Raw genomic sequence first — 11,770 nt, forward strand, 5'->3', positions numbered from 1 at the left:
GAAGGTCCTGGGTTCACGCCTCGCTCGGCGCATAGTTGAGTCCTTGGAAGAGGCTCTTTACTCACATTCTCTCACCATACTCAGACGTAAAATGAGTACCTGGCCGTTAACAGCGCTGTCTCTGTTTGAAAAAATTATAATATCGCCTCACAGGTGTCATCTCTTGTTCTAAATGTTAAATGTTGATGTTGGACAGGGACCCCTTGTAAAGCGCTTTCTGCACGTTTAGTGGATATTGCACTGTATAAAAGCTCCATTTATGCCATGACGTCTTGTCTCTTCTAATTTTATTTCATACATATTTTCATATCTGACATTAAATAGGTCAATCACAAGCTACAGAATACAATTAAGTCAAAATACAAGGCATAATACTAAATATTTCAAAACCACCTTCTTCATGTTCCAGTGGCATCAGCATAACTTGTAGCATTTAATTTTCTTAAAATCGTAACATTTAATTTTCTTAAAATTGTAAAATTTAAAAAAAAATTATCACATCAACCATGTCTTGTACACCCTCTATAAATTTTTATTTATGTACTTATTTATTATTTATGAACAGAATGTAATTGAATATAAACTGTTAAAAATGAAAGTAAGATTTACATAGATTTATGGAAATCGACTTAATAAAAGTAGCAAACTCTTACATTGCTGATGAGGTATTTTGTGTAGACAAATCTGAAAAGTAAAAGTAAAAAAAAAAAAAAATATAATAATAATAATAATAATAATAATAATAATAAATCATCAATTGATTCAACAAATGGAACAAATAAATAAAGGTTGGAAAAATCAATGCATCTAAGGTTCATTAAATAAATGGCAATAGCGATAAATCATGATTATCATAACATATCTAGTTTATCAATTAAGCAACTCACTCACACTCACACATTCTCTCTCTGTGTTATTTTTGCATTTTAAAAATATAAAATTAATTTTAAATATTATTGTGATAAAAGATACCAAAATACTGAACACAATATGGATATCTATACGCTATAGTTTACCTCCATCATCGGTCGGTGCAAAGGGATCATACTCCTCTTTTACGTCACTTTCCCTTTTTGACTTTGATGAAGAAAACGAGTTGCTGGAGGATCCGTAGTTACTGTAACTATTATCAGGAGGAGGAGGAGGAGGAGGTGGGGTAGGGAAAATGGTCCCGTACTCGGACGTCGGGGCAGGAGCAGTTTCTGATGTTCCATACTCTGAAACAGCATCAGCAGTGGCAGTAGAAGAAGGGGTTCCATATTCTGAGACATTTTGTTTTTGTTTTCCATAGGAAACAGGAGTACCGTAGTCTGACTGGTCAGCAGCTTCAGCCTTTGGGGGAAGAGGAGGTCCGTACTCTGAAAAACTTTGCTCTCCACTAGAAGAAAAAGAAGAAGTTCTGTACATGACGGGCTCAGTCTGAGGAGGACAAGGAGGTCCGTACTCGTACTTGAAGGAGTCTTTATCAGGTCGAGGAGTTCCATACTTAGAAGAAAAGGATGCTGCTTTCTCTGGGATCTGAATTGGGGTTAGATTGTGTTCATGCTTCCTCTCCTTTCCATTCGATGAAGGAGTTGAAATTTTCAAACTGGAGACACAAAAGAGAGAGAAAATTAAAAAAAGTTTTTACAACTAATCTAGATATCAGATTTCACTCCAACTGTTTTGTGGCAGGACACGCTTTCAGATCTGTAATACCAAGTCAGTCTTGCTCTGGGGGCAAAACGTTGAGTACTTGGAAAAGGCTCTTTACCCACATTCTATCACTGCATTCAGGTGTAAAACGAGTACCTCGTCGTAACAATGTTCTTGTTGAAAAAATAAATTTGTAATATCGCTTTGCACGTAATAAGCCTTGTCCTAAATAGTTAAGAGATTATGTTGGCTTGGGACTCCTTACAAAGTGATTTTATAACATTAAGGGGATATCATGCTATGTAAAAAAAATGACAATGGAAATATTTAGTGTCAAAAACAAAATGAGGAACAGTTGATATATTTCATTTACCTTTTGACAAATTTTGCTTTAATTTTGGTGTTACAAAGTAGTCAACTGGTTTTTGTTTCAAACTTTATTTTCATTATTTTACCCAGAGAAACTGACAAAAAACAAAGTCTTTCCAGAGTGTTAAAAAAAAAAAAAAAAAAAAAAAAGGAAAACAACAGCAACAGAAAAAAAAACCCATCAAAGTTGATATCCTTTTGGCCCAAGCAAAAGCCAGCTGGTAAAAGACTTACCAGAGCTTCAGGAAAAGCGACTTAATCAATCTTCTAAATAGAAAAGACTAGGTCACAATAGTTCGACTATAACCGCACGACAAAATTGCCTGAGACATCACAAGCACAATAGTTTCAAAATAGAAGAAAAAGGTACATGAGGTTGTTGTGGTGGAGAAGAAACTCCCACCATATACTCCAAACCCGACCAAAGTATGAAACAGAAAGAGTAGTATTTTGGCCCGGTAACTCACTTTTTGCAGATTGAACTGTATAAGCCTCTCATGGAGATCCTTCACCAACTAATAATAAAATAAATAAATAATAAAATTCCCTTTATTCATCCCATGGGGGACATTTTTCTCTAGGGTCTATTCCAAGGGAAGACTGGAACAACCCAGGCATCAGCATCAGTGCAGCGCCACAAACTGAGCTAGGGCGAGGTGACTTGCTCAAGGCCACACAGCAAAACAGCGGGTGGTCGAACCCGGTACCTTTTGGGTATGAAGCAAAGACCGTACCACTGAGCCACGCTGCCCCTAGACATTCAAGATTGTCTCAAGATGTCTGGTTGTGTCACATGTTACAAAAGTGCTGCCATTATCATATACTTTTCCCCTATCAAATAGCCACAGTAATTAAAATGTCATCAAAAGGAACATAAACAATGTCTGAATCTCACCTTTTCCTCGACTGCTTTGAATCATCTTCGTCACTGTCCTCTCCAAGAGGGTTTGGTATGAAAGACGGCAAAGAAACTGTTGCGGTCTCTTTCTTTATTTGAGCAGTATTGGTCTTGGCATCTAACATAGCTTTGTATGTTTTTGATTTGCTTTGAAGCAAAGCTTTGCTCTGCATGGAAATACTTGTCTGCTTCACATCTATTGAAAGGAAATGATACAGTTTCAACAAAAGTTATGGCTAGCAATTAAAATAAATAACAGACTTGCCAAATTGAAAACTTCAAATTTAGTAATTTTTATGTCAATTTTTAGTAATTTGACAAGCAAATTCGTAATTTCTGAAATTGTGTACGAACAACAACAATATTATTATTATTATTTAAGTATTACTAAGAATTTAAAATTCATAATGTTCCATAAAATTTCGTATTCGGCCATGAAATTTGTCTGAAATTCGAAAAATTCATAAGATTTGGCAGGTATGAAACAAGTAAATAAATTAATTAATTAATCAATTAAAAGGAAAAGAACATTTTTCAAAAATGTAGATACTTTATATGTTCTGGTGATATGACACTCTCCTTTGGATCGGAAGGTCCTGAGTTTGAGTCCTGCTTTGAACTGTGCACAGTTGAGTACTTGGAAAAAGCAGTACTCTTTACTCACATTATCTCACCGTACACAGGTGTAAAATAAGTACTTGGCCATTAAACAGCGTTATCTCTGTTGGAAAACAATTGTACTATCGCCTACAGGCATCATGTCTCGTCTTACACGTTAAGTGTTGCTGTTGGTCAATGACCGCCTCCCCTGTAAAGTGCTTTGAGCACGTTTAGTGGATATCACGCTATATAAATGTTCAAGTTTTTTTTCTTTAGATCATAAGATTGAGCAATGATAAAAAAAAAACCCTGAAAGAAAACTTATTAGTTATACAACCAAATGCTTATTTTAGAGAAAGAGGGAGAGAGAGAGAGAGAGAGAGAGAGAGAGAGAGAGAGAGAGAGAGAGAGAGAGAGAGAGAGAGAGAGAGAGAGAGAGAGAGAGAGAGAGAGAGAGAGATGGGGATGCCTCTCTAATCTCTTGTGTTAATTCCTTTCACAGTTCAAAATCTTTTGATGTGGATAGGGTGATGTATGGTCAGAAGATCTCTCTTTGATTTTAGTTCTTGGCTATTTGGAGACACTTTAGGTCTATATTTAGAGCAGTACGAAATTGATGTGAGTTGTTTGTATGCCTTTCTATTTCTTTGGCCAGATGAGGTTAAAAAAAAAAGAAAAGAAAAGAAGTATTCACAGCTTAACCCTCTCCTTACCAACTACAGGAAAATCGTCACATATATTACAATACAGACAACACTTTTTCTATTCAGATTTGTTTTATATTAAATAAATCATTTGAAGAAAAATATTTTGCTAAATTAAGAACTCAACAAAATCATATAAAACAAGCATTGCTTTTCCAAATTCAATTTGTGTGTTGGGTCGGAGTGATATTTCAGTAAAGATCTTGAAAACCGCCAGTTAGGAGAATAAATAAGAAGCCAGCGAGAATATTTTCATCTCTTCTGAAAGTCTGTCCAAACAAATTGCCATCTTGCCTCAAGGATTTGAATAGATAGCTAGCTTTGTGTCATTGCACTTTCCTAAGTGTTTTGATGCTTACTTTTATCAGGTATTAGAAATTCAGGACTCCTTTTATTGTGCGTAATTTGATTTTATCATTCATTTTTTTTTTTTTTTCATAAAAGCAAGCAATTTATAGATAGTATGCGCTTAGCTAAGAAACTCACAACATTGTCATCTGGAAGTATAACGGACCAACACACAAAACTATGTGTAACCTTGAACATTTAAAGTCTGGTTAATACGGTTTAGTGAGAATTACTCATAAACATGGATGGCAAAAAAAAACAATAACAAGGACCCTAGTGATGTCAACTTGTTCTATCTATAACACCAAACTCTCCCTCTTAAAATTTCAATATTAAATCTGCAGTTCTGGAATTTTGCAGTTGGACCAAAATATTAGTAGTATTTATGGGGCAGCGTGGCTCAGCTGTATGGTCTTTGCTTCGTACCCAAAAGGTAACGAGTTCGATCACCCGCCACTGCGCTGTGTGGCCTTGAGCAAGTCACCTCGCCCTAGCTCTCTTTGCGGCACTGCACAGCGGCTAACGCCTGGGTTATTCCAGTCTTCCCTTGGAATAGATACTAAAGACAAATTTCCCCTTGGGGATGAATAAAGGGAATTTTATTTTATTTATTAGTCATAGGCAAGACTGATAATAAGTTTGATTTTGCTGCTGATTGGTAAAGAAATGCAGAGAGTAAAAAATGCAACAGAGTTAAAATCGTTCTTGTATCATCATAAGTCCTTTAGAACATTGAATGTTGCTTCACCTTTACTTTTCCCTGCACCAGTCAGTTTGCGAAACTGATCCATAAAACTACCATCATTGCTGAAGAGATTTCCACTCGCACTTACTCCAGGACTGAAAATAAAAAGAAAAAAAAAATTGAGATAAAGACGATGAATATTTATTAACTTAATGTTTTGCAACAATACCCCGCTATAGAATATAAGTATATGCACGCAGGACATATAATTCTATCTATTAATGGCACAACATTTTTAATGCTGACCTGTCAATATTCCTTTTTTCAGCCCACTGGTAGGTGGTCTAGTGGTATGACACTTGCTTTCGGATCGGAAGGTCCTGAGTTCGAGCCTCGCTTGGAACATAATTGAGTCCTTGGAGACGGCTCTTTACTCACATTCTCTCACCGCACTCGGGTATAAAATTATAAAATGAGTAACTGGCTGTTAACGGCATTGTCTCTGTCCGAAAAAATTGTAATATCGCCTAAGAGGTCCTAAATGTTGCTGTTGGTCAGGGACCCCTTGTAAAGCGATTTGAGCAGGTTTAGTGGATATCGCGATTTATAAAAGCTTATTTTTATTTTTTTTTAATTAATCACTATTTTGGCTTTAGTTTTTTTCATACCCAATAAATTCTTTTACTTCCTTTTTGAAAGGCTAGTGGAAGACAAAAAGGAAAAAAATTGGAACAAGGATGTCATTCAGATAATCCATATGACATAGAAAAAATGCTGACTTTTTTTCCCCCAACATTTCTTGAATTACCGGACTATTGTCCCAATAGCTCAGTGGGTAGCCCTTGTTTTACAAGCAAAGAGACCAAAATCCATTCCGGGTGCTGCAGAAATTATTTTTTCTGACACCCTGCCCACCCAGCAGTGATTGGATAGCTGGGTCTGCTAGATCAGGTGGAAATTGCTTTGTGACAGACTAGCAGCATCCTATACAAAGGGTAACAAGCAATTGTTATTGTCTCCGGTTCACACTATCGAAACTGGGATTAACTCCTGCTCCATGAAGCTAACGGCTCTGTAGGACTACTTGATTCTACAAATTGTAAAATTGGAGATATGCGAGTCAGATTGGAACTGTTTTGAAAATTAAAGGTAGTGTGTTGATGAAAGATTTAAAGACAGCCACAAGATAGAGCTAAAAAACAATTATGACTGCATGGATACTGTTACAATGATACCCAATAATGCGCGGCTATGTGGTCTAGTGGTATGACACTCGCTTTTGGGTCGAAAAGTCCTGGATTCAAGCCTCGTTCACTGTATAGTTGAGTCCTTGGAAAAGGCTCTTTACTCACATTCTCTCACCGTACTCAGGTGTAAAATGAGTACCTGGCCATCAACAGCATCGTCTCTGTCTAAAAAAAAAAATGTTAACGTCGCCTAACAGATGTCATGTCTCGTTCTACATGTTACGTGTTGCTGTTGGCCAGGGACCCTTTGTAAAGCGCTTTGAGCACGTTTAGTGGATATTGCGCTATACAAAAGCTCAATTATTATTATTTTTACAATGATACCCAACTCACACTGATATAAGAGGTTTTGATACAGGTTCTGGTGCTGGTGTCGAAGTCTGACTAGCCTGAAGCTTTTCTTTGTACTTCTGCATGCGCTCCTCCAAAAACTTGGCATGACTATCTGCATCCATTCTGCCATCCACTTGGCCGAGCTACTTCAATGTCTCTGTAACTGAAAGTCTGCTGAAAATGAAATTATGTGGAGAATTCAATGAACATGACAAAAATAGAAAGACCTGAACAAAACACTGTCAAGAAGTTGGTACTGTCTCCAGCAATGATCTGATTACTTCTGGGTAAAAAAAAAAACCCCACTTCCCTGCACCCCCCCCCCCCCTCCTTCACATCTTCTAAAGAATAAACAAAAAAAAAGAAAACAATAAAATTTGACATGACTATCTAATGTTTTCACACTACTACTACTACTACTACTATATTAGATGGTCTATCCAGACGCCGAAGTCATTGCTGCATTTGCGTAATGACGCGAACCCACCCGGTAGCCTCATCACAGCACATGCCAAGTTTCAAGTTGCAGACTTTGAATTGTCGTAACTACACTTCTAATCAAGATAGAAACAAAATTCACACTATTTTGATATCAGTGTTGCTAGCTCTTTCATATGACATTCATTGGTTTCACGTGCAAGAGTTACATTTAGAATATTTGCTAACGCAGATGCTATATTTTTTTTAAATTTAAAAATTGAGCTTTTAAATAGCACAATATCCACTAAACGTGCTCAAAGCGCTTTACAAGGGGTCCCTGGCCAACAGCAACATGTAAGATGGGACATGTTAGGCGATATTACAATTTTTTCTGACAGAGACAACGCTGTCAACGGCCAGGTACTCATTTTATACCTGAGTACAGTGAGAGAATGTGAGTAAAGAGCCTTTTCCAAGGACTCAACTCTGCGCTGAGCGAGGCTCGAACCCAGGACTTTCCGATCTGAAAGCGAGTGTCATACCACAAGACCACATAGCCGCACATATTTACAGTTCTGTGCAAAGCGACCCAACTCATGACTTTTGTCAGGATATGACTGTCATATCTATCGCTTTCAGCAAGAGATCAGTTACTGCGACTCAAGCTTAGTTCTCCAATGAAAATCACAGTCATATGTCCTGACAAAAGTTTTTGGTTTGGTCGGAGTGAAATTGGCCCTTACAGTTCCTGTAAAATAAGCTACATTATTTTTCCTTATACAGTGAACACCAGATTCAGTGATGATATGGGTGAACATTATATGGGTGAACACTTATAAATTTGACGCAGGGTACTTGTACTAGCCTCATAATACAAAATTCCCACTCTTGAACCAAGTGGCAAAGACTTCGTGAAATATTCAAAGCTTGTCCATGTGGACAAATAAATGATATTGATGAAAATAAGCGCGCGACTTTGTGGTCTAGTGGTTGGGCAAGGCGGCTTGTGACCAGAAGGTCCCAGGTTTGATTCAGTCTCATGATATTGCAAAGCTGAGGCCTTGGAAAAGGATCATTACTCAGATTTTCTCACAATACTCTGATGTAAAATGAGTACCGAGCCGTGAACAGTGTTTTCTTTGACCGGAAAAAAAAAAGTACAATCGCCTAACAGACAGCATGTCTTTTCCTTATGTAGAGTGTTGCTGTTGGTCAGGGACCCCTTGTAAAGCACTTTGAGCACGTTCAGTGGATATTGCACTATAAAAGATCACCTGTTTTTTAACTGCCAACTTCAAGGCCTCAGAAAAGACATTGTTGAATTCAGAATTTCTTCTAACACTAACACTAACAGCCGTAAAAATAGCCAGAGAACCATCTTTACGGCACGGGACTGTAAAATTAGCCACTGCGTTTTGTTACATTCCCTAATACTAATACCACCACCCCTATCTACTCTAAGCCCTCCAGGAACTGGATGGTAGGAATTAATATTAATCAGATTAGGGTCCTTGTTTTATTAATTTTAGAGTTCTAATGCACCCAGCAACTCTCAAGCACATCTTATCTGAGGGGTATGGAACTGAAAAGGCAAGTTTGGCAAATGCAAAGGCTCCTAAAACTAAAACTGTTGGCAACGGCACTAAAGAAAAAAAAAAAGGGAGACCTTCCGAAAGCTCCTACATCCCCAGTATTCTTTTTTTTTTGTATAATGTTCTAGAAGGGGGTTTGGGAGGGGGGAGACTTTAAAAAAAAAAAAAAAAAAGTTTCCCGCCTCCCAAACCCCCTACTAGAACATCATATTAAAAAAAAAAAAAAAACAATACTGGGAATGTAGGAGTAGGAGCTTTCAGAAGGCCTCCCAAAAAAAATATGTTTCTAATTCTAATGTAAATGATGATAACAGTAACAGAATGTCCTTCTTACAGTTACAGTTTATCATAATTACTGGCTACCGACAATATAATAATTACAGTGACAGAAACATCAATCATCAACAGGTGTCATTCATTCATCATGAATCATATTCATATATGGATGAGAGGAGTCTGGATTCGTGTCTCGTCCACTTTTTTCTTGGGCCATTTCAAGCGCGTTGGAGTTGGACGAATACCTACATTGCACTATAAAAAGCCCCCCTTATAATGTCTTTCATTCGTATATGACCAGACCAGTGACTTTAGTGTTGAGTAAGGGACACGTTCGACTTAAGTGGAATTGCCTTGACTTTTTGGGTTCGGCTGGGTTGGGAGTTGGGACTGTCTGCCAACTGTAACTCCTGTACAAGTTGAGCCTTAGCTTGTATGCACAATCAATCAAATATATTTCAACAAAGCGTTCACATTTACCTCTTCTTTATGGTTGAACGTGTGTTAGTTTCAGTAAGCTAATTTTAAAATCCAATAGTCTCTACTGAAGCAGACTCATGGGATGACTGTACTGTGGGCAGAGTTGAGACCAGGGTTGCCAGATTATTTTTCAACAAAATGCCAGGGGAAGACTCAAAAAATGCCAAAACACTCCAAAAAATGCCAAAGTCTGTTGACTCCCACCCCCACTAAGAAAACTACTCACTTTTGATAGACAATTTACTATCATATCCTGGTGGCTTGCGTGTTTTCTTTTCTTTTTCTTTTTTTTTTTTTTTAATTATACTAAATTTCCTGTTGGGGTAATTTTTTACCTACTGACTACTAAGTGAAGTGCTAAACCACTACACCACGGTTGGATTTTAAGAATGAAAAAGAAATACATTAACATGAAAGGTAAATACGTAAACAGTTAAATAATTATTGACAATTAAGAAAACTTACTGTTTCGTGTTTCTTATGATGTTTTTTGTTGAATCTGGTTCAAGTGCGGAGTCCAAAGAAGTTATAGAGAAAAAAATTAGAAACAATATCCATCACAGTTTTAATAGCAAAGTTTTGCGATGTGAAGAGATTTGTGTTTACGCGTTTAGAAATAATTAAGAAAAGGTGTCATTTGAAGTATAATATACAAGAAAAGAAAATGCCAAATGAAAATGCCAAATGCCAAATGATTTTTTCTAATGCCAAACGGTTTTCAAAAATGCCAGATTTTTGGAATCTGGCATTTAAAATGCCAAACTGGCAACCCTGGTTGAGACAATTTTTTCCATTTTAAAACCGGAAGTTTCAGTCACTCAACTCAACGAACTTGGAACAGCAAATGATACGGCATTATTCAGTTTATGATATAATTTTCGTTGAAAATAAAACTCGATTATTACTTTTTGGTGATTCTCTAACACGACTATGCCTGTCGTTAGTAGCCTACTCAAGGAAAAAAAAAACATCGCTTTTTAACATTTTTTGACCAGAAAACTCATCTTTCAAAAATTGAAGTTCTTTGACCAAAATTTTTTTAACGTGTTATTTTTTTCATAGTAGAGTAAGGATTTTTGACGATTGCAACGAAGGTTTAAATAAGAAATTGTTATGTTTTGTATTGTTTTGCATTGGTTTATTTTTAAATTCAGACGAATTCTCTAGAATACGGAAATAAAATACTATGAAGCAATGTCAAGTCTTTTTATTATTATTATTATTATTATTATTATTATTATTATTATTATTATTATTATTATTATTATTATTATTATTATTATTATTATTATTTTGGTAGGTTATGTTCTATTTTAGCTTTTGTTTTAATTTTCATGATCCAGCGCTACGTGAACATCTGCACCTCCGTATCTCGATTATCGACTTATCTTTTCCCCATCTTTTCTCACAAGACCTCTCGTGTCTCTTTTGCATAACATATATGCCTATTTCAGTCACCGCTCAGTCCTCCTTTCATCCTCCTCCTCTTCCTCTTCCCCCATTCCTCTATCTATCTATCTATCTATCTATCTATCTATCTATCTATCTATCTATATATATATATATATATATATATATATATATATATATTGATCTATCTATATATTTATCTATCTATCTATCTATCTATCTATCTATCTATCTATCTATCTATCTATCCATCCATCCATCCATCTATCTATCTATATTCCTCTTAGAATAAATGCATTTGGGTCACTTTACAATTTATCTAAATAATTGTCACTTATTTTATGACATTAAAATGTAAAGATATTTTCAACCACAATCGGACTAACGATGTTACAAAAGGTCCCCACAAAAGTATAGCTTTAAATCATTAAACAAGTCTGCTGATTAAATTAAATTATAATTTTATTTTAAAAGATAAAGAAAATGTCAAAATTAAAATGAAAGGTTTGACAACCATAGTGTACATATTAAAGCCTAAATATTTAGGCTTCAATGTAACATCCAATGGAAAATCAGATTGTGAAATAAAGAAAAGAATAGGTATGGCGAAGAATGCATTCAACCAGCTGCATACAATTATGAAAAACAGGAATATTAGCATGAAAACAAAAATCAAAGTCCTGGATTGCTATGTACTGTCTGTGCTGCTATATGGTTGTGAGAGCTGGACCATAAACAAGACCATGGTTAAAAGACTGGAGGCAGTGGAAATG

At 36.1% G+C, this 11,770-nt stretch overlaps 1 protein-coding gene across 3 annotated transcripts in view; it reads right to left on the reverse strand.

Moving 5' to 3' along the window:
• The window catches only part of LOC144966142 (SURP and G-patch domain-containing protein 1-like), a 33,257-nt gene extending 23,560 nt beyond the window's left edge, over positions 1-9,697 (reverse strand). For 2 of the 3 annotated variants that reach the window (XR_013644164.1, XM_078902258.1), the window contains exons 1-6: positions 9,588-9,697; positions 6,820-6,993; positions 5,303-5,394; positions 2,900-3,098; positions 1,017-1,588; positions 654-684 (exon numbers count right to left, since the gene is read on the reverse strand). Coding sequence is in view for 2 of the 3 variants with exons in the window: in XM_078902258.1 (XP_078758384.1) it covers positions 654-684; positions 1,017-1,588; positions 2,900-3,098; positions 5,303-5,394; positions 6,820-6,941 (1,016 nt within the window). In the remaining variant the exon portion in view is untranslated. The remainder of the gene's footprint in view (positions 1-653; positions 685-1,016; positions 1,589-2,899; positions 3,099-5,302; positions 5,395-6,819; positions 6,994-9,587) is intronic. The other variant, XM_078902259.1, reaches the window with a different exon arrangement.
• Between the last annotated feature and the right edge of the window lie 2,073 nt (positions 9,698-11,770).

Source organism: Berghia stephanieae, chromosome 2 (genome assembly GCF_034508935.2).
Source record: "Berghia stephanieae isolate SIO BIC M18660-M18661 chromosome 2, UCSD_Bste_1.3, whole genome shotgun sequence".
Taxonomy (NCBI): domain Eukaryota; kingdom Metazoa; phylum Mollusca; class Gastropoda; order Nudibranchia; family Aeolidiidae; genus Berghia; species Berghia stephanieae.